The sequence below is a fragment of the Musca autumnalis genome, unplaced genomic scaffold (assembly GCF_047663935.1).
Source record: "Musca autumnalis isolate F117 unplaced genomic scaffold, ASM4766393v1 scaffold_1, whole genome shotgun sequence".
NCBI classification, from domain to species: Eukaryota; Metazoa; Arthropoda; class Insecta; order Diptera; family Muscidae; genus Musca; species Musca autumnalis.
The window spans coordinates 49167305-49191775 of record NW_027411644.1 but is presented as its reverse complement, the minus strand read 5'-3'; the positions used below and the strand labels follow the sequence as shown (position 1 = coordinate 49191775).

Here is a 24471-nt window from a genome sequence, read left to right as displayed (position 1 = left end):
TTGTACGCTTCTTCTTCATCATAAACTCTAACTTTGTTTAAAATTTTGCGGGTTATTATTTTGACCTATAGAGCCGCTCGTCGAGATATGAATTTTGGCATACCAAATAAGAGGTCTAGGACAAATATTTCGTGGTGTTACACACACTTTTGGAGAGACAATATGTAGCATGGGATAAAAATGTGGTTCTCTACACGGAACCCATTATATATTAGGCAGTAGGCCCGTTATCTAGCAAACACTTTATTGCAATTTACATCAGAGGAAAGGTCAGTAGTTTTTTCCCATATGTAGGCTACTTTGCGAAATATATATGTCCTCAAGGAATTAAAATATCGACCACAAATAAAATTTTTATATTTTTCATACAATAGTAATGGTCCATTTTACCCGCTAAAGAATATCAGATCATCATTCAAAATTGTAGGCATCTTTTTCGACCTATACTCTTACCCGGTGCAAAATTTCGTGACTATTGATGTATAATTGCGACTTCTAGCGAGTTTATTATTACACTAGAAACAAATAACGGAATATATTAGGCTGTAACTCTGTTATCTGATCATGCACACCAACATAATTGGCATCAATTGAAGGGTCAAGCGTTCCACTTTCAAGTATATCTCACTTGTCCGGAATGTCACTTCCAGGAATTAAGATATAAGCTGTATATTAAAAATTTTCACAATTTTCACACAAAAGTTTTGGTCCATTTAACCCTCTAAATGTTATCCGATCGACATCTCAAATTGCAAGCTTCTCCTTTGTGATATACTCTTACCTTATTTAAAATTACGCGTTGATCGGACTATTATTGAGACATACAGAGCCGCTAGAAAATTGGATAAATATTATGTTTTTGGTCCATTTCACCCGCTAAATATTTCGCGATCATCACCAATAAGAATAGGGATCTATTCTGATCTGAACCCGACCTTCATACAAAATTTCGTGACGATCGGTCCATAATTGCGGCCTGGAGCGTGTTTACAATTTATAATGGACAGACGGACGGACGGACGGACGGACTGACGGACGGACACACAGCTGAAAATCGCTTTATCTCGTCGAGATATGAAGATTGGTATACCACATTGGGGGTCTCCGACGAATATTTCGCGGTGTTACATGAATTTTTACCAAAACAAACTTATAATACCCTTTTCCACATTGTGGTATAGGGTATAAATATTGGAGCAAATCTAAATTATACTAACGCAGAGTCCGTATAAACCTCAAAAAATAATCTAAAAATACGTACAGAATCTAGCCAACGCGTAAAAAATGAAACCAAAAAAAAAAATTATAAAAACTGGCTTTATAAATTACATTATAGCAACAACAAAAGATAAAAACTTATTGATAAAATATTATTCCAATTATATTCGGTTAGAAAAATTAGAAAAAAATGTTGTTCTACTAATTTGCTAAAATCCCATACAATAATTAGTGTATACCGCTTCATCTAGAAATATGGTTTTCCATCGTGAAAGCCTAACTGCTTTTTGTGATAACTTATAAGGATAGGAAATTAAGAGTAATATTGAAAGCGCCCATCAAAAATACGTCAATATGCACCTATTTTAATTAGATTTTTCAAGAACCGCGGATATGCTTTATGAAACGCGTTTTTGCAAATATTATAATCGCGTATATAGGAGTCCATTTAAGTAAAAAAATTTTAGAGAAAATCGCAGCTTAGTTCGCGGATTTGTCGAAATATATTTTTGCTGGTTTTCCTATTTCCAAGGTATTGCTATCCGTGGTTTTAGTGGTTGGATTCGATCGGAAGGGCTAATTAGATCTGTCGCGTAAAAAAACTTATTCACGCGGGTTTCACAGGAAATTTAATAACACTTTTAAATTTTAAACGAAAAAACATGTTTTTTAGGAAAATTGACGCATCAAATATTGGCCTTTAGACTCCAATTACTAGAATACTGTAGGGAGCACACTTATGAGATATACATTAAACGACGTAAAATCACGAGTTCTCTAATCCTATTATGAGATTGGAATACTATCTTGTTGGATTATTAAAAAAATTAAAAAAAAAAACCGAAATTCCGGCTTCAAACTGTCAACGTCAAATTTATGTGGATGCAGTGGATATATCGAAAAATCACACACTAATAGCATGTTGCCCATTGACTATTCTGTTATTCTTTCCTGGGACATAGGTCTATAAAATGTAAGGTTAAGCAAGAAATCGGAAGGGAACATAAAAAACTTGTTGGCTTCAACTCATTTTTCTACATTGATGCCAACACAGCTTCCACGAAAATGAATTTTATGGTCGCTTAAGTGCAGTTTAAGTGGTTTTCGAGGACCTTTTAGAAATTTGCACCAAGGGTACTCTTTGTAGTCATGTTTAGATTAGTGATATTAGATGGTCCACATTCGATTGTTTTGAGGATTACATTAGTTTAGTTTATATCTGCATCTGATGTTAATAGTTATTTTCTTACAGATAGCAAAATTTTTTTTCCAAATTTCTAGATGAAACTGTATCTGTGTGCACATTATTGGTATTTGTAAAGAAAATTTCAGAAATTGCATAACTTGTATATTACTTTCAGAATATATGCTTTTAAAATATACAAAAAAAAAAAAAAATCTGTTCTGAACAAACAAACTAACATAGAGTTTTCTGTTTTAAATATGAATAATACATTTCTCCCATAAATAATGGATACAAAAGTCAAAAGTGATATCAAAGGTTTATTTAAAATCATTATTAACACACACATCCACACAAAACGGTATAATAAACTATGCAATCACTTTCATTTTAAATTGTCTTAATGAATGTCGACGGATTTCGTTCATGCTCATGCACCAACAGCTCCCGCTCACATCATAGTCCATATTCATTTGTTATGACCTTGTCCTATTGTTGTTGTATATAAAATGCATGTTTTCAATTAATTTTTACTATTTTTCCAAGAAGAAGAAAAAAAACACTTTCCTCTTATTTAAGTTTCTGTTACCAATTTGTGCAGCACACATTTTAACATTTACAAATGAAAACTGTTCAAACAATTTGTTCAATTAAATAATACTGGCGACAGAATGAAGAGGAGTACAACAGCGAATCAGCAGTACAGTGGCATGCAGTTGAAAAGGTTTTACAAAAAGTTGTTTATTATAAATATTATACAGGACCATGGAACGTATACGTTGTGACGGTACTCATACTCTTACTCCATACAAATAAAATCATCAAAAAAAAAACTATTATTGACAATTAGTAATAATAAATTAATAACAAGAGTTGGTCCTGGTACTGATCAGATTCCTAATTCGAAAAATAAATAGCATGTTCGTAGATGATATAAGAAGTTTTGGAACCAATCAACGCAATCTACACCAGAAAAAAAAACATAATCCTTCTTCTCTGGCAAAAATATCTTTTACTAAAGGGGTATTAACACTAGTCATCAATGTCACGTGACCTGAAATCTCCATCGTTATACAGTCGCTAATGTGTGCACTATTGGGGATTTTCTTTACGCCATTTACTGTTTACGTTCACACCAGCAAAAATTCTGTGAAATTACGTGTCCACACTGTCTTTGCGGCAGATATGGAATATTTTTATTTCGGGTCATATGACATTGATGGCTAGTGTAAACACCCCTTTACTTACTTAGCTGGCCATATACAGAACATTTGTTACATAAGCCGAATTAAGAAAAAAATCCATTATTCTCCTTTTGTTGCTTTATTTTCCCAATCTGGAATATCGAGCCTTCTGATTTCACGCTTCACTTGATCGCTCCAGTTCTGTGTGTGACGCCATGCGGCCCGATTTATACGCCTCTTTAATGGGTTCATCACCACCCATTCTCATGTCGTTGCATCTCGATACGATTAACTATACAGATGTCTTTGTATATTTCATACAGTTCATTGTTCACCGTCAACAAAGAGTGGCCCTTAGATCTCTCGAAAAATTTTCCTCTCAAACACAACAAGCACTGTCTTATCTGCTTGCGCAAGGACCCATGCCTCGGTAGTATCAGTGTTGTGTAAAGTGTTACTTTTGTTTGTTGAGATGTGGCTTTGTTCTTAAACTGCTTACTTAAGCAAAAGTAGCATCTGTTGGCCAACACGATTCTTATTCGTATTTCACAACTGATGTTGTTTGTTGTGTTTATGGCAGCGCCGAGGTAGACAAAGCCTTCTACTACCTCAAATATATAGGAGCCAAGTTCAACAGATGGTCTTAGATTTAAGGACACATTGAGCGTTGGCACCATCAACTTGGTCTTCTTGTCGTTTACCACCAGACCCAGTTTAGCAGATTTTCCTCCGACCTTCTTAAAGGTATCAGTTATTTTTTTTCTGATCGGCCCATGATGTCTATATCTTCAGCATAACCAAGTATCATGTGACTATTGGTGTAAATTGTGTCATTTATGTTGACGTTTGCAATTCGTATAACCTTTTCCAGCAGGATGTTGAAGAGATCGCACGATCCTAGTCTGAAACCTCTTCTGGTACTAAACTGTTCGGGGAGGTTCTTTCTTATTCTAACTGAGGACCGGGCATCAGTTAAAATCATTTTACAAAGCCGAGTGAGCTTTTCGGACATGGCGTGGAATACTTTTGAACGTAGGGGCTGTCGGAGCCTGCTTTTTAATGGAAAAAAGATGGTAAGTGACGATATGCATCTCTCGGGTCTTCTCCAGGATTTGCCATAGGGTAAATATCTAACCATTGGTGGATTTTCCAGGTCTAAAGCCGCGCATTGGTATGGTCCAATTATTTCGTTGATTATAGGCTTTAGTCGTTCGCACAATGTCCGTGACACTATCTTGAAGGCAATTGTGAGAGGGCTTATTTATGCCCCTGTAGTTATAGCATACAGTCCCATCTCCTTTCTTGTGGACGGGACACAAAATGGTTCCAATCGCCGGGTACGCACGATATATACACCTTTTCAGCGTGTGGCCTCCGGTTTTGAACAGCTCGGCTGGTAGGCCATCGGCACCTGCTGCCTTATTATTCTTCAGTCGGTTAATTGCCATTTTTATCGCATCTTGGCTGAGCGGTATATATTCAATACCATTTTCTGGGATTAGATCTGTGGTTGGATATCATCTGTTTGGAAATATGTTTTCATATCCCGAGCACACTATCTATATCAGTTACCAAATTACCTTGCTGGTCTCTACAGGAGGATCTCCTTCTACCAAAGCCATCAGTTTGACGTTTCACTCTTTGGTAGAATTTTCAGACTTCTCGCTTTTCCATTTCTCTCTTTTTCCTGTGGAAAAGACGTTTCTCCTCTCTCCTTTTCTCCCTACACCCCTCACGGGAGCTACGCGTAGCTACTGATTATAAAGTAGTACTATACAGATCAGTAAAATTTTGCAACACTGTCAGTTCGTTTTGAAAAACATTATTCTCTGTAATAGAGGGTAATAAATGAAGTTGAGCCAATGGGGGAATACTCCACTCAAGCTAATCAAGTAGTACTATACATTGCATTTTTCTCTTCGGTAGCAGCATAACATGGGTTTCTTGGTGGAGGTCTCTGGTATCCAAGTATGGATTTTGCGGCTGTTTACATGGAGTGGACAATATTTTGCCATTGGGCTGATATGTTATCGGGACGAGGAGTGCTTTGATTGTGAAATTGGGCAAGTTGAGTGGAATATGATGTGGCTATCTGTTGTGACTGCAGCTTATCCATGTCCAACTTCCGTGTTGTGTCTGTTCGTACTTTAGCTGCCACTTTTAATCTGGACCACGTTTGATCGGGATCACGAGAACAACATGTGCAAAAAAATCATAACCACGTCCTTAAACAGTTTTTTTCCGAACAGTTTTTTAATTTAATGTGAGAAGTACGGTAAGCACGGCAGCCTTGCACTTATATGCCCAGGTTCTATTCCCAAGCCGGGCAGAAACGTTTTACATTAAACTGTGGCAACATACACCTCAGCGCAATGTAGGCGATATATCCTGAGTATTCCAATCAATCGGCGATAAGAAGTAGGTCAACTATCATTGAGATAACATGAATAGGAGTGCACTGATTGATATGAGACAAGTCTCCCATGCCTATTCTGGGATGTGTGTGGGAACAAAGTACCCAAATAATTGAACATATATATAAAGCCCATATTATATCCAGCAGAAGGCCTCTTTATGCTTTCAGAATACCTCTTGACGTCATCTATTAACACAAAACCTCCCAAGGTATCCTGTAGAGAGAATATCTCTTGAAGTCTTCTATGGACAGAAAATCTCTTGAGTTCTTCTCTAGATAAAATACCTCTTGAAGTCTTCTATGGACAGAAAATATCTTGAGTTCTTCTCTAGATAAAATACCTCTTGTTGTCTTCAGTAGACAGGAAGCCAGTTGAGGTCCCCTGTAAAAAAAGACCTCTTTAAGTCTGCTATAGACAAAAGACGTCTTTATGTCTCCTTTGGACAGAAGACTATTTTGTAGTCAGAATACATCTCGAGGTCTTTTATTGACAGAATATCTGAAAATCTTAAATAAAAAGAAAACTTATTGAGGTCTTCTATAGACAAGAAACATCTTTCGAACTAATACAGAGAGAAAACCTCTTGATGTCTGCAAATATAGACAGATGACCTCTTGAGGTCTTTCGTTGACAGAAGACATCTTGTGATCTTCAATTGAAAGAATATCTTTTAGGGTTTTCTATGAATAGGAAACGTCTTTAGAGCTTCTTTATACATAAGAACTCTTGAGGTCTACAAAGATAGATAGAAGACCTCTTAAAGTTCGCTTGAAGCTTTCCATAGATTTTTTGAGATATTTTGTAGTCGGAAGACCTTTCGCGGTCTTTCGTTGACCCTTTGAGGTTCGCAAATACAGAAAAATGGACAGGAGACTTCTGGAAGTCTTCTATAGACAGAAGACACCTTTATGTCTTCTGTAGTCAGGAGACCTCTTGAAGTATTCTGAAAACAGCAGACCTCTTAAAGCCTTCTATAGACAGAAGAGATCTAGAAGTCCTCTATAGTCAGGAGACCTCTTAATGACTTTTATAAGCGAGACCCCTTTTATAAGCGTCTTTAGAGCTTCTTTATACATAAGAACTCTAGGGGTCTACAAAGATAGATAGAAGACCTCTTAAAGTTCGCTTGAAGTCTTCCATAGATTTTTTGAGGTATTTTGTAGTCGGAAGACCTCTCGCGGTCTTTCGTTGGCCCCTTGAGGTACGTAAATACAGAAAAATGGACAGGAGACTTCTGGAAGTCTTCTATAGGCAGAAGACACCTTTATGTCTTCTTTAGTCAGGAGACCTCTTGAAGTATTCTGTAGAGAGCAGACCTCTTAAAGCCTTCTATAGACATAAGACCTCTTGAAGTCCTCTATAGTCAGGAGACCTCTTAATGTATATTATAAGCGAGACCCCTCTTGAAGTCTTCTATAACAGAAGATCTCTTGAGGTATTTTAAAGACATCTTGAGGTCTTTCGTTAACAGAAGACCTCTTAAAATTGTTTATAGATAGAAAAACCTCTTAAGGTCTTCTATAGGTTGTATACACCTTTATAGATTATATAGAGGGAAGATGTCTTGAGGTCCGCAAATACAGAAATATAGACAGAAGACTTCTGGAAGTCGTCTATAGACAGAAGCCTCTTTATGTCTTCTGTAGGCAGGATATCTCTTCAAGACTTTTATATAAGACATTTTGAGGTACTTTGTAGTCAAAAGACCTCTGAAGGTATTTTGTTGACCGAAGACCTCTTGAGGTCTTTTGTCGACGAAATACCTCTTGAGATCTTCATATACAGACAGAAGACCTCTTAATGTCTTCTATAGGCAGGATATCTCTTGAAGCCATTTATAGGCGGAAGACGTGTTGGGGTATTTTGTTGATAGATGACATCTTGAGATTTTCCATAGAGAGAAAACTTTTTGAGGTTTTCTATAGGCATTAGCCATCTTCAGAACTTCTATAGACAGAAGACCTCTTGAGGTCTGAAAATACAGGCAGTAGACTTCTCGAGTTTCTCTATAGTCAAAAGACTCTCTATGTCTTCTGTAGCCTGGAGACCTTTTGAAGTCTTCTATAGACAGAGGTATTTTATAGTCAAAAGACCTCTTGAGATGTTTTATAGACAGAAGACTCTTGAGGTCTTTCATAGAGAGAAGAATAATTGGGGTCTTTTATACAAGGAGACCTATTTAGTTTTTTTAGACAAAATATCTCTTGAGATCTTCTATGGACAGGAGGCCTTTGAGATCTTCTATAAGCAGGAAACCCCTTGAGATCTTCTATAGACAGGAAATCTCTTAAATTCATTTATAGACAGAAGCCGTTTTGAAGGCTTTTATTGACAGAAGACCTCCGTAGGTATTTTATAGACAAAGGACTTCTTGAAGTCTTTTATATAAAGAATACTTCTTGAAGTCTTTATATGAAGAAGACTACTATAAGTCTTTTATATGAAGAAGACTTCCGTAGATCTTCTATAGCAAGAAAAACGTTAAGTCCTTTTCGAAGTTTTGTACAGAAATAATACCTCTTGAGGTCTTCTACCGACTGAAGACATCTTTTCAGGCAGGCCGTATTTTATATACAGGAGACATCACCTTCTGTCTATAGAAGACCTCAAGAGGTTACCCACTTCACCCACTCGTTAGCCTATAGATGGGGTTATAAGAATGGCTAAATATTATAAATAAAAATAATGTCCGTGAGTGTCCATTACCAACAAATATTGGGGAAAAATGTATTAGAGTCTTGGAATATGATTAAAATCGATGCTTAGAGCTCCAAAAAATATTCTTATCAAGAAATCGATAGAAACAATTTACAAAGTCAAAATTGTAAACTAAATTGGGTTCAATATTTTCAAGACTACAACAAAAGTACAAAAAAAGTCACATTTAATAGCTTTACGAGGGCAGTTCGAAAACTTCTTAGCCTAGCACAAAAAGCGCGGTATAAACCGAAAAAAGTTAAGTGTTTTGGAAACTTCCATCTCTGTTATGAACACATGTTAAATTTTGTTTCGATCACCTTCATATAGAAACAGGTGTTCAAATTTTTTTTTTACAATGGAAAAATTAGAAATGCGTGCTGTCATTAAATATTTACATAAAAAAGGTTTATCGGGACAAGAAATTCATAATGATATGGTAAATGTGTTAGGTAAAAGTGCTCCTTCATATGCAACAGTAAAAAATGGGTTACTGAATTTAAACGTGGTCGTACCAGCATTGAAGATGAACCAGGTAGTGGACGTCCAAAAACAGCAACAACAACAGAAATTGTAGCCAAAGTGCATGATATGGTATTAAATGATCGACGAATAAAAGTGCGTGAAATTGCTAATATCATGGGCATCTCAAATGATCGAGTCCATTTAATTTTGCATGAAGAACTACAGATGAAAAAGCTTTCTGCAAGATGGGTGTCGCATTTGTTAACAGTCGATCAAAAACGCATAAGAATGAACATTTCTCAAGCTTGTTTGGATCGTTTTAAGCGAAATAAAATGGTTTTTAAGCGTCGTTTCATACCCAGCAAAAAGTTTGCATCCACGGAAGCAGTTAAATCACTGGTGCAAGTGTCACGAAGTGCTTCTTTTTCTATGAATTCCTCAGTGAATTTTACAAGGGAGCGCGCAGAAAGGAAGCACTCCATTTTGCTTCCGCAGCACGCAGTTAGGAAGCACACCATTTTGCTTCCGCAGCACGCAGTTAGGAAGCACTCCATTTTGCTTCCGCAGCACGCAGCTAGGAAGCACTCCATTTTTACAATTTTTACCACTTTTACGAGTTTTGCGTTCCCGTACACAAAATTTGTATGAAAATCGTTTACGACTTTTACCACTTTGTAAAGTACGGGAACAGGCCATTAATAAGACATTTTAATTTTATTCTTATAGGCCGTTTATATATAACAAGGTTAACCCAGTGGGTCTGGGTTTCAAATGTCATTTCCATTGTATATACTTCAAACAAATCCTCATAAAGAAGGTTAACCTTGCAAAAAACTATAATATAAACGCCGTATTACTTTAATTTCATTTGTTGAATGAAAATTGAATTTTTTATCGTTTATACATAAACGTGCTTGTTGGATGTAATCCAAATGTGAGGAAAAGGATTGCCTTTTTCATTAGTCCACTGGAAGCGCATCCATGCATGTAATGAAATCCTCACTCCAACTTGCACCACTTCCATTTTTTTTTGCTGGGTAACTGTTGATGAGACATGGATCCACCACTATACTCCAGAGACAAAAGAACAATCCAAACAATGGACTGAAGCTGGAGGAAGTGCCCCAAAGAAGGCAAAAACAATTCAATCGGCTGGTAAGGTTTGGGACTTCAAAGGTATTTTATTGATTGACTATCTGCAAAAGGGAAAAACAATAAATTCAGAGTACTATTGCAACCTTTTGGATCAATTAAATGTACAAATTCGAGAAAAACGTCCTGGCTTACAAAACAAAAAAATAATTTTTCATCAAGGCAACGCACCAGCGCACAAGAGTGTTTTAACAATGGCTAAAATCAACGAATTAAAGCACGAGTTGCTTGACCACCCACCTTATTCTCCTGATTTAGCTCCAGTGACTTTTACTTGTTCCCAAATCTAAAAAAATTCCTTGCTGGCAAGCGTTTTACCTCAAATGAAGATGCAATTACAGTTGTAAACCACTATTTGGAAGACCTTGAGGAAAACTATTTTAATCAAGGGATAGGATTTCCAAAAAAACGTTGGACTAAGTGTATTGAAGTTTCAGGAGATTATATTGAAAAATAAAAATATTTTTTAAAAACTAACTATTCTCCTTCATTGATAGGCTAAGAAGTTTCCGAACCGCCCTCGTATAAGTCCAAAAGAGAAGATATCTGGTAAAGATAATTCAAATTTCTGCCTTTTTAATTCAGTGATTGATATTTTATGTGAGGAAAATGAATGGAAATCGATGGGTTCCACGCTGTTTCGTTGGTTGTGGACATGTACATGTCCGAAAAATATCAAAACTCCCACCGCTGAACCCTTCATGTCAACAGCAAGGGCTTTGATTTAGAAGATATTGCGTAACGTGAAGTGCACAGAAACAAAGGTGCTCTTTCTTGTGTAATAATGGATCAGAAATATTTTTTCGGTACATAAGCCATGAGTAAAAGAGGTGTAAACATCAAAACCATCAAAATTAAATACTTTACTTCCTATAAAATCAACCTCTGGATGCTCCTGTTACTATGTTGTTTCTGCACATCAAACATCTTGGGATCGTTTGAATTTTCAAGGCCTTGATGGTGACATGTAGCTTTCTGCGATTGGATTTTGTTCACAAAAATATAATTTTCAATTCCTCTCCTATCGTTAGATATAACGGTATTTGTGGGCAAAATTGGTTGGTTCTATTCAGATGAACCGGAGTGTATGTACCTAATGATGGATATATATTCATAGTTATAAAATTATTTCAGCTAGAGTTTCAATTTTGTTATTATAGAGAAAAATAGAAAGTATGTATGCGTGGGGCAGTATAACCACTTTCTTTAATCTCGTTTCGATGGAGCTTGAGGTTTCCAAGCAAAATCGTGAAAACCTAAAAAAGCCTTAAAAATGTGAACTTTGCCCGCGATTTATTTTAAATTTTTTTTATTTTTCTCATCTATGAACATTGTAGTTTCAGAAATCGCGAAAACTTCCAAGGTGTAAGCACTTTTCATTTAAATTTATTTAAGGCGCACCGTGGGAAGCGTTCAACAATGTTTCTATCTAATATATAAAAGGCAATGTGTGTATGTTAGTATGTTTGTTTGTTTGTATGTTTGTATGTTTGTATGTTCCGAATAGACTCAAAAACGGCTGAATAGATTTTCTTGAAAATTTCAGATAATGTACTGGGAACACCGGTGGTGAAAATAGGCTATATATTTTTTTGAATGGTCGTCGCGGAAGTGAAATATCGCGGTCATCCCAAATTATTCAAAAATTTATTATTTCAGATAATATACCTAGTTTTAGTAAGTGTGACTACAAAACGCTAAAACACTGGCTTCAATATGTGGGATAACGCGGTCAACGCCATATTTTGGAATACAGTAAAATCCCGATGACTTGAGATGTCACTATATAGAAATTCCGAAAAATCGATTGGGAAATCTTATGAAATTTTGTATGTGGTGTTTTTAGGTCTAAGAATAGGTCATAATCTATTTTTTTATCCCGCTAAGTGTAGTGACCGGTGGTCCTCCCCACAATTTTTTTAAGAAAACCGCTAAATTCAAGTTACTTTTTAATATATTGTTTACAAATTGTTTGCAATGCTATGGTAATTACAGTCTTGACCCTAAATGGTCATCGCGAAAGTGAAATATCGCGGTCATCCCAAAATTTTCAAAAATATATTATTTCAATAAATTAGAACTGTCGTAAGCTGTTTTTATACGGCTAAGAGTAGTGACCGGCGGTCCTCCCCCACAATGTTTTTAAGAAAATCTGAAATCTTAGATATTAAATGTATTATTTCAATTAATATACATAATTTTAGTAAGCGTGACACAAAAATGATATAAACACTAGCTTGAACAAGTGGGATAGCACGGTCGTGAGCTATTTTAATACGGCTAAGTGTAGTGACCGGAGGTTCTCCTTCAAAATTTTTTTTTTTTTTTTAAAAAAATCTGAAGTCCATGATGGTTTTGAACGTATTGTTTACAGATTGTTTGCAATACTACTGTAATTACTGTCTTGACCCTGAATGGTCTTCGCGGAAGTGAAATATCGCCAAAAGTGAAATATCGCGGTCATCACAAAATTTGCAAACATTTATTATTTCAGATAATATACATAACTTTGTAAGCGTGCCTAAAAAACGCTATAAACACTGAACACTAAGCAATAAGTGGGATAGCGCGTTCAACTTCACATTTTGGAATACAGTAAAATCCCGATAAATTGAGATGTCACAAGATCGAAATTCCAGAAAGATCGATTGGAAATCAGACAAAGTTATTGATATACAATACAATATCATCATTGGAATCAGAATACCGCGATTGTGTTCGATTTTTGCAAATATTATAATTACGGATAAAATCTCAAAATGTGGGAAGTGAAACTTCATGAGCATTGATTTCAATCATTGGAATAGCTAGATAAAGATACATTTTTTAAATACCGCAAAATCTCGATAATAACAACTACAATTTATAGAAGTAATTTTTTTTATGAATTATATAAATGTTGCCATACATATCCCGACGGAACATACATTTCGCTGAGGGGTATTTTACCACTATTGCATATAGAGCGCGAAGAAAAAAGGCGTTACGTTCGATCGGGCTGAATGAGGTTAAATCCACCAAAAATAGCGAAAATCAGGCGCCACCTTTCTATGGGAGCTATATCAAAACGAGGACATATACTGAAAATTCTCTGCAAGACTGTTTACGACCCCCAACAGTGGCTATATCTCTGAACTATCGAAAATCTGGAGGTACTGTTTTATGGGAGCTATATCAAGACGTGAACCTATAACTTTTGCATACCGAGCGCAAATAAAACGGCGTGTCTTTCGGTCGATACGAATATTTATGCTCTCCTCTTTAAATTACATTAAAACCAAATTTTAGCCATTTCGGTGTGATAATGATGTTAAATCCTCAAAAATAGCGAAAATCAGCCTGTACCGTTCTATGGGAGCTATATCAAAACGTGGACCTATACCAACAATTCTTTGCAGTAATAATTACGACCCCAACCGAGACCAACAATCCAATATATAGCAATGTTAATTGACGTGCACCGATCATTATATGTGGGTCACAAAGTGCTTTAACTGTCAATTTATGGTGAAGGGTATAATAAAAGAGATTTTATATCGTAAATTTGGGGGATACCATTACATGGATTTTATGTCAAAACATTGATTTATATTATGAAGTTTCTAGAGAGTTGCCTAATTATGGTTGTATCAATGCTGGATAGATAACTAAAGTTTACGCGGAGAACCCAAACAACGGGCCAGCAACGCGGACCGGGTCAGCTAGTATATTATAATTAATAGTTTTTATTTGTTTTTCTTCCTAAAAGTGTGACACTATTTCTTTTATTTGGAATTTTGTGTGTATCTACGCGTCTGTTGTTGCTTTTGTGTTTGGCATTTCTATACATTTCAATAAAAGAAAAATCACTACCGCTTCTAAATGTGTGTATGTCGGAGAAAGGCAATGGGTCTCCCGTGAATTTACTCTCGGTCACCACCAGTATGAGTTTACACAGGTTGTGAGTGAGAGTAAATTTACGCTCACGGGACACACATTGCTTTACTCTGGTGTATGTGTATGTGTTTTTGTGGATTTTGGGTTTGTATTTATATTTCATCTAACAAATATTTGTTTGGACCCAAACATATATTTGTTTGCAGGACCAAACATATGTTATGTTTGAGACTGTTGCAAACATACATATGTTTGCTGCAAAATATGTTTGGGACATATGTTAGAGAGACCTTTTTTCCCTCCGTGTACGAATTTAGTTTGACAAAAAATGGAATGATATTTATTTCCAAAAAAAATTATAATTTGCGTCTGCAATATTTTGCACCGACTTCGACTGTAATAAATTTCTTTTTACCGAGGCTTTGTTGTCTTTCTAACGATCATAATTAACTTTGTTAGTTCATGTTTAAATGTAAAATGCTATGATTTATATTCACTATATCAAAAACACTGTAAACACTTTTTACTAAATGAAACTCATACAAAAATAAGGACATCGGCACAGGCTTTTGACCTAGCATCCATTCAGAGAAACAAAAAAACGTAGCTGAGCAACAAACATTAAAACTAACGAATTCGTATTCATAGACACACACATTTATATGCATATGTCAAACAAGTTATATGTAGCATATATCAAATGTACACACACATATATATGGTCCTCTGTGTTCCTTCTATCTTTTTTTCTCATCATGTGTGTATATGTTTGTCACCATCTCCTTTTTTTAAATCAACATTTTGTGACATCCTTTTGCGTGAGTCAATGTTTTGTAATGTTTACCTTTCAATTTCAATTACAGACTGCTTCATTAATTATACCATCAGTGCAGAAGCAAGATTCTGGAAACTATACATGCAGTCCTTCAAACAGTGAACCACGTACAGTTATTTTACATGTATTAAATGGTAAGTAGTGATCCCTGTTTGCTGATGTTTCCATTTTTTGTTGTCGTTTCGTTTTTAATGTTATTTTTTGGAAGACTTTTTTGTTTTTGTGAAATGTTTTTTTTTTCTCTTTCAAAGATGCTTTCTCCGGAGAGTCATTTGGAAAGTGGGTTACAATCAATTACATTTAATGGTCCTTTGCTGTGTAGTTTTAGGGTTTTTGTTCATTTTTACATGTGTGGTATTTTGTTGGTGAATTTTGGTTTAACGAAGAAATCAAATGCTAGAGGTTATGGTTAGTGACCATGTGATGCTCTACACTCCACAGAATTTTTGGAAAACTTAAATATATTTTTCTGGGAATGCCGATTTTACTTAATTTCCTAGAATTGCCTCAGTCAATGGCATTGGGAGAAGACACACATTTTTGTGGGAGTACAAAGAAGAAGAACGTATACGTAGTGTCGTCACTCATATACTGTCTTCCTCTCTCTATTTCTAAAATGTATATGGGGATTTCTGTGCGAAATTGGACATTTTTTCAAAATGAATTTTTTGATTTTCTTAATTTTTACTGTTGTAATGCTGCTCATCAGCAAAACATTTTAGTATATTTTCAGTTTTTTTTTCACGGAGGTCCCGGAGATATCGCGCCTTGAAAAATCGAATTCTGAAAAACTCCACAATGCGGGAAGGGTATTATAAGTTTGTTTTGCTAAAAGTTCATGTAACACCGCGAAATTTTCGTCGTAGACCCCCAATGTTATATACCATTTTTCATATCTCGACGAGATAAAGCGATATTGCGATGTGTGTCTGTCCGTCCGTGTGTCCGTCTGTCCATTAAAAATTGTAATCAAACTCCAGGCCGCAATTATGGACCGATCGTCACGAAATTTGGTATGGAGGTCAGTTTCACATCAGAATAGATTGCTTTTGTTATTGGTGATGATCATGAAAAATTTAGATAGGAAAATGACCAAAAACAAAATTTTTATACGAATTTGTATCTGCTCTGTAGCTCGCAATCATAGTCCAATCAGCGCGACATTTTAAATAAGGAGTGAGCTTATGACACAAAAAAGCTTGCAATTGTACATGATGATCAGATAGTTTTTAGCGGGTGAAATGGACCTATTTTTTTGTGAAAATTAAAAAAATTAATATATATCTTATGTCTTTGTTCCTGTTAGACCCATTCCGCCCTCGTGAGTTATTTTTGAAAGACGATATCTCGACCTTCCCATAGATGTCAATTATGTTGATGTACGTGCTCAGATAACTGATTTATAGCCTAGTATATACCGAAACTGCCCAGTTATAGTTTAATACTGACAAATTTTTACACGAGGTAAGAATTTTGGTCAAGGAAGATGCCAACAGTCTTGGCTAATGAAAAACATCTAAATTCAATTTTTGGTCTATATTTTATTTCTAGGAGATATGTTTCGGCAATCTACGAAAATAAACTTGAAAACCAACATGAATATAGCGGTTAGATAACTGAACTACTGCCTAACATATTAGTGGTTTTTTTATTGTTGTGATACTCTTGCATAGAACTACATTTATATTCCATGTTACAAAATGTCGCAATCATGATAGATAAGTTTTCAAATCATGAAAAAAAGTTTCCCAGGTTTTTAAATTGTTACAAATTACAATATTGTACAGGATCTTGAAGTTTTTGCGATATCTTTGGTAGAATGTAATGTAATAGTACCTCGAAATATTGGTCTTTTTTCATTGATCGATTCAATAAAAATTACAGAGAACTATTTCTAAAATTCTTTTAATATTTGTTTATACATGAAACATGTTCGCCTTGCGGCCCCTTTTACGACGGTGCAATTTTTTGGGGCAAGCCCATACTTCCTGAGACGACGCCAACTAAACTGAATAGTGCCTAAGATAACCCTCGAAGGGAGAAACCGGTTTGGCCTTAATTTTGTACATCGCATTATTTCTTAAAGACTTGAAATACACTCCTTCGGTTGCCTCTCACACATATTTTGAAAAGAAGGCCGTTAAAGGACACGTCTCGGATTGTTTCAATTTGTTTTTTGTTTTTTTTTTTTTTTTGTCTTGTTACGACGTTAAAATTTTTTTGGGGCCAAAGTCCATTCTTCTTAGGAAATTGGCCCAAAATTAGAAGTTGCCTGTGCCATGACTACGTGAGCAAACAATATAATTGAGTGAAAAATAATCTAGAGAGTATAAACTAAGGAACAAATAATTGAGTGGGAGATGGCTTAGAGAGTAATACACTATACCACAATATGTATGTTCTATATCTCTGGTATGTTACCATGTATATCAACTTATGTATACATGACCGGACGTCTAAAATATGTCGCAATCGTATAAAACAGATTCCTTGGAAAATAGCGCCCAGGTGTAGTGGAGTATGGTATCATATGGTCGGCCCTGTCCGACTATAACCCTCTCTTACGTGTTTTTTTTTTAATTCGATAAAAGATTTGTCTATTTTGACCAAGATTAAGGAAGTTATGAGCATTTCTTTTGGCACGATATCCCTAGAACCTGTAGTCAAAAAAAAAAAGGAAAAAAACTGAAAATATACTCAAAAGTTTTGCTGATGAGCGGCATCACCACAGCAAAAAATAAATTAAATCAAAAACCTAATTTTGAAAAGATGTCCGATTTCGCTCAGAAATTCCCATATATAAAGATGGTGATAGTAAATATTCCCACAAATTATTCTACTTGGGATTTCTTATTATACCAATAACATTAATACCAATAACAATATAATACCCTTTCCACGTATTATAAGTTTGTTTTTCGAAAAATGCATGTAACACCGCGAAATATTCAACGTAGACGTGTGGTATACCAAAATTCATATCTCTACGAGAAAAAGCGATCTTCACGAAATTTTGTCTGTAGGTCGGCTGAGACCAGAATACACCCCTATTTTTTGCAAATTATATCAATGTTGTAGTTAGATAAAGGAACTACTGTCTAACATCATGGGGTACCTAAACCAACTTCAAATGGAAGGTGCTTACACCGTTGAGGATTCTGAAACTACAATGTTCATAGATGAAAACAATCAAAAAACAAAAAATCGCCGGATCGCTTTTTTAATTACTCGCGATCAATAACAAAAAATCGCCGGATCGCTTTCAAAGATCGCGATCAAAGTCACATTTTTAGGTTTTTACTATATTGATTGGAAACCGCACGTCCTATTGGAACAGGATTAGAGTAAATGTTGTAGCTGTGGAAATTCTCTACAAGATTGACGTTTATGACTTTTTCCTAGTTTTTACCATTTTTGAGATATAGAAGTTGAAATTGGGACAATGAAGTGACAGTATCGCTTCAATGTCATGCACGGTGCGCCTTAACTAACTTTGAATGGAATGTGTTTACACCTGGGAAAAATAAAACAAGTGAGAAAAGGTTATAGTCGGTACGGGGCCGACTATGTGATACCCTACACCACTACCTCTGTGCATAATCTTTTCACTCGAAAACATTTCTTTTAGGGAGATACGAAAGTTTTCACCTATCTGGCTTTTATACCAAATGACTTAAGGCGAACTGAACCAAAATAATTAATATTGAATTTTATATTTGACTACTATCGGCATCACCAACATCAATAGGCTTCTATCTCTGTGCAAAAATTTCGTGATGATCCGATCAAAATTGCGACCTGTAGTGTGATTGCAGAAAAAGTGGAAAAGGGATGCATTGCCGACTATTGCGATATCTCTATTATTTGACCACCTATGCCAACTTACTTTGCATAATTTTAAATACGCGATTTTCTACTTTCTTTTAGAAGGTCCCCAACCAAAGGTGTGATATCCGTCATTATTATTAAAATCGCAAAAATGAAAAGTTGGGTTCTATTAGCAACTAATTCGATATCTTCGTTGTTTGACCACCTACGACAACCTACGTTACATCCATGAAAAGGTGATATTTTCTACTTTCATCGCCAGGTTTTGCTTTTTGTATACCCCGTACTTTTGACTTTTTCTCCAAATAATTTTTTTGCTCATTCCGACCCCTAAATATTATCCGACCATGACCAAAATCAATAGGCTTCTTCTCCTGTGAAACCCCCACTAACCCTCGAAATTTCGTGACGATCCGATCAAAATTGCAACCTGTAGCGGGATTTCCAAAAAAAATGGAAAAATGGGATGTATTACCGACTATTGCTATATCTCCGTTAGTAGGTCACCTACGCCGACCTAGTTTGCATCATTGGAAAGACGGGAATTTTTACTTTCATAGTCAGGCTTTGCTTTTGGAAAGTCCCCAACCAAAGCTGTGATATTATCATTATAATTAAAATCGCAAAAAAGAAAATTTGGGTTTTATTTGCTACTATTGTGATATCTTCGTTGTTTGATCACCTACGAGAACCTACTTTACATCATTAGAAAGGCGATATTTTCTACTTTTATTATCAGGTCTTGCTTTTGGTATACCCCATATAGAAGCTGAAATATTCGGTTTGGAAAAAAACATTGTCTTTTTCTCCAAAAAAAGTTTTTGCCATTTTTTTTGTTTGCCCATTCCGACCCCTAAATATTATCCGACCATCACTAAAATAAATAGGCTTTTTCCCCTGTGGGACCCACATCAACATCCAAAATTTGGTGACGATCCGATCAAAATTACGACCTGTAGCGTGATTTCTTTAAAAGTGGAAAAATGGGATGTATTACCGACTATTGTGATATCTCCGTTATTTGGCCACCTACGCTAACCTACTTTGCATCATTGTAAAGGCAGGACTTTCTACTTTCATAGCCAGGTTTTGTTTTTGGAAAGTATACAACAAAAGCTGTGTTATTCGTCATTAGAATTAAAATCGAATAAATGAAAAGTTGGGTTCTATAAGCGACTATTGCGATATCTTCGTTGTTTGACCACCTACGACAACCTACCATACATCGCTGTAAAGGTGATATTTCCTGCTTTCATTAGCAGGCTTTGCCTTTAATATAGCCCATATAGATACGGAGATATTCGCTTTGAAATAAAACGTTGACTTTTTCCGCAAATAAGTTTTTTGCCCATTCCGACCCCTGAATATTATCCGACCATCACCAAAATCAATAGGCTTCTTCCCCTCCGGGACCCTCATCAACGACCAAAATTTGGTGACGATCCGGTCAAAATTGCGACCTGTAGCGTTATTACAAGGTTTAGATGGACAGACGGACAGACGGACGGACGGACGGACTGACGGACGGACACACATAGCCAGATCGACTCAGCTCGTCGAGAAATTCATTTTGGTATATATAAGTATGGGTCTACGACCATTATTTCGATGCGTTACAAACTTTTTGGCCAAAACCAACTTATAATACCCTCCCCACATAGTGGTGTAGGGTATAAAAACGAAAAAATCGACGAAGGGATTTTTAAATAAATCGCGGTCAAAAGTCTCAGTTATAGAGTTTTTTAAGGTTTTCAGAAATTTGCTTGTAAACCACAAGTTCTATCGAAATGGGACTGAAGAAAATGTTGTAGCAGGTAAAATTCTCTACAACATTTTTTTAGTCTCATTTCGATGGGTCTTGCGGTTTCCATGCAAAATCCTGAAAACCTTAAAAACCGTAAAAATTTGAACTTTGACCGCAATTTATTTAAAAATCCCTCTAGCGATTTTTTCTTGTTTTTGGATTTGTTCATCTATGAACGTTGCTGTTTCAGAATCTGAAAAAACTTCCTAGGTGTAAGCGGTTTTCATTTAAAGTTAGTTAGGACGCACCGTACATGACATTGTTTTATAAGGAGGTGATACATTCAATGCATTGTCCCAATTTAAATTTTTATATCTCAAATTTGTAAAACCTACAAAAATATCATAAAGGTCAATCTTGTAGAGAATTTTCACAGATACAATATTTGCTATAATCCAATTTCAATAGGACTTCGGTTTCTGCCGATTCGGTCCAAAATTTGGTCTTCGTAATATTTTGTCCAAGCATAGTTTAAGTTCCTTCAGGTAAGTTCAAAGTTCGTAAAAATTGTGCGCACGATAACTCTAGAAGGGAGTGACATATTTGGTCCATACTTTACACATTCAAATATATCTACCAGATATAGATCAGTTTCGAATATGGACTTTATTTGTCCACTCCTTCGGGTACCTATGACACAAAATTTCGGATAAGTTCACTTTAAGACCTGCTTCAGAATCAATTTGATTTTTGTTGAAGCAAATTGCATTCGCTGCCTCAATTACGACGGTAAAAGTTTTTTAGGGGTATGTTCATACTTCTTGCGAAAACATCCCGAAATGTGTAAAAAACCCTATGGCACCATATGTAGTGGCTGGCGAGCGCGATAACTCTCGAACTGATCAACCGATTTGGTCCCAAATTTGGCCTTCGTCATATTTTGTCCAAACTTAGTTTCAGTTCGAAGATGGGAAAATACCGGTCCCCAACTTCGGGTACTTCCCCCCAATATTTAAAAAATGTCACTAAAATGGTATGCACGATATCTCCTGAATGGGGCAACCATTTTGAATTAAACTTTGGATCTCCTAACATTTTGTCCAAATTTAGTTAAACTTTTAAAATGGCCCATATCGGTCCTCTCCTAAGGATAACTCCCCTACAAAAGTTCAACATTTGTATCTAAGTGCAGTTTAGGGCCTGTTCGAAAATCCTTTGGAAATGTATACCGATGCTGTTCGATGTGGTCCTTTTTACATCGATATTATGTTTTCCGTGGACAAGCCCATGCTTCCTGGGATACTGGGGCGAAAGTTATACGACGACCCTCTGAAATGACTAGTGGGCGCGATAACTATAGAAATGATAAGACTCCCAAAATAAGATTCACTTCGATAATGGACTATGTCGGTCCATTACTTTAAGTACCTCCTCCGCAACACTTTTGAACTTTAATCCTAATCCACATTTTTTCGGCAAGTTCAAATGTCCAAAAAGGGTTTCAATTCACATGGGTATATCTCGGTCGGCAAAGCCGACTGATACTTTTTCACTTTTTTTATTTTTCTTATATATCAACATTGTGGTTTCAGAAAACTTCGCAGGTGTCAGCACCTATCAATTAAAGTTGGTTCAGACACAACGTAATGTTAGACAGTCGTTCCTTTATCTTACTGCCACATTGATATAATTGACATCATGTGAGAGGTCAAGAGTTGGTTTTCAAAGGTTAGTTCTCGCAAGTTGTCCAAATATTCCCCAGAATTTAAATTAATGATTAAACATTAATTTAATTAATCGAGCTATATGACCTAAGGAGATTACATTGAAAAATTGATATCTAGCGAAGTCCTACACACACATCAACAGCTATGCGACCATCGTTTCGTTTACTGGTTAGGTTAACATCCTCAGGCATATTAGATGTTGTTGTTGCTAGACAATTTTCGCAATTTGGAGCTCATATGTATACATCCAAAATTGCATTTATGAATTTCAAATTGAAGCTTTTTTATTTCCAAAGACGACTCATTTGTCCCATTTCTATTCAAGAAAAAATTTTTTCAATATTACATCATATTGCACCAATCGAAATGGGAGTAAAAAAATGTTGTAAAAAAATTTTCACTGCTACAACATTTTCTTCAGTCACATTTCGATAGAGCTTGCGGTTTCCAAGCAAATTTCTGAAACCCTTAAAAAACTATAAAGCTGTGACCTTTGACCGCGATTTATTTAAAAATCCCTTCGTCGAATTTTCGTTTTTTTTAATTTTTTTCGATATAGGACATTATAGATTCAGAATTTACAAAGACTTCCCAGGTGTAAACACCTTCCATTCAAAGTTAGTTAAGGCGCATTGTGCATGACATTGTTTGTAAGGAGGCGAAACAGTCAATTTATTGTCCCAATATCAACTTCTGTATCTCAAAAATGGTAAAACCTAGGAAAAAGTCATAAAGGTCAATCTTGTAGAGAATTTTCACAGCTACAACACTTGCTCTAAACCTAAAAATATGACTTTGATCACGATGTTTGAAAGGATCCGGCGATTTTTTGTTTTTTTTCATCTATGAACATTGTAGTTTCAGAATCCGCAAAAACTTCCCAGGTATAAGCACTTTCCATTTAAAGTTGGTTCAGGCGCACCATGATGTTAGACAGTAGTTCCTTTATCTAAGTGCTAATTTGCATCAAGTGAGAGTTCAAGCGTTGGTTTTCCTGCTTATAGTAGGCTGTAACTCTGTTATCTGACCACGTTCATCAACATAATTAGAATCAATGGAAAGGTCCAGCGTTCCTTCTCTAAATATAACTTACATTGGCTTAACATAGTTTCAGGGAATAAAGATATAGTCATTTCACTAACAACTTTACCAATTTTCACACAAAAGTTCTGGTGCATTTAACCTGCTAAATATTATCTGATCATCACGTTAAATTTCAAGCTACTTCTCTGCCGTAAACCCAAACCTTACAGTGCCGCTATAAAATGGATAAAAATCTTGTTTTTGGTCCATTTCACCCTCTAAATATTTCAGGACTATAAATATTTCAGGACTATTCTGGTCTGAACCCGACCTCCATACAAAATTTCGTGAATATTGGAACATAATTGCGGCCTGTAGCGAGATTACAATTTTTAATGGACGGACGGACGGACGGACACACATTTCAAAATCGCTTTATCTCGTCGATACATGAATTTTTCCAGCATAAATTCGGATCCGTCAGTCATTATGTAACCCATTACAAAGTAAAGTAAGCAAAAATAACTACTTATATTACTCCTTACTAAGTTATGAGTACGGTGTCCGACTACAAATCCGTGCATTGTGTGTTCAACGCTCCCCGTCGACCGTGTACTTTTTGTAAAAAAAAACTTTTGTTGGTGCACATGTAAGCTTTTAAACAACCTTTAATGTTCGTACGCGTGGCCTAGTGTGTAGTGTGTTCGGCTACAAATCAGAAGTTCGCATGAACAATTCCAGCAGACAGCGAAATAAAATAAAATAAAATAAAATAAAATAAAATAAAATAAAAATATGAAGTGTGTTGAAAATGAAAACAAATTCCACCTAAAATATTTTAAAAATAGAAAATATGTTTTAGCTTATTTTTCAACTTCTAGTGGCCATAGAATAACTAGTTATTCTAGTGGTCGAAAAATAGCCAGTTATACAGTGCGACATGCCCTTGTTAAAATAATGGGTTAGTAGGTGGTTTTGTAAGTAGTTACCACTACCCATGAGTACTATAAAACCCGTTATATAGGGAGGATTTTTTTGCTGGGTTGGTATACCACTTGGGTGGTCTATGACGAATATTTCGCGGTGTTACATGCATTTTTCAAAAAACAACTTCAAAAAAGT

At 35.7% G+C, this 24471-nt stretch overlaps 1 protein-coding gene across 1 annotated transcript in view; it reads left to right on the top strand.

Moving 5' to 3' along the window:
* The window catches only part of dpr15 (defective proboscis extension response 15), a 112821-nt gene that overhangs the window by 72440 nt on the left and 15910 nt on the right, over positions 1-24471 (top strand). Inside the window, exon 5 of the mRNA XM_073990933.1 lies at positions 15056-15161. Within this exon, the coding sequence (XP_073847034.1) occupies positions 15056-15161 (106 nt within the window). The remainder of the gene's footprint in view (positions 1-15055; positions 15162-24471) is intronic.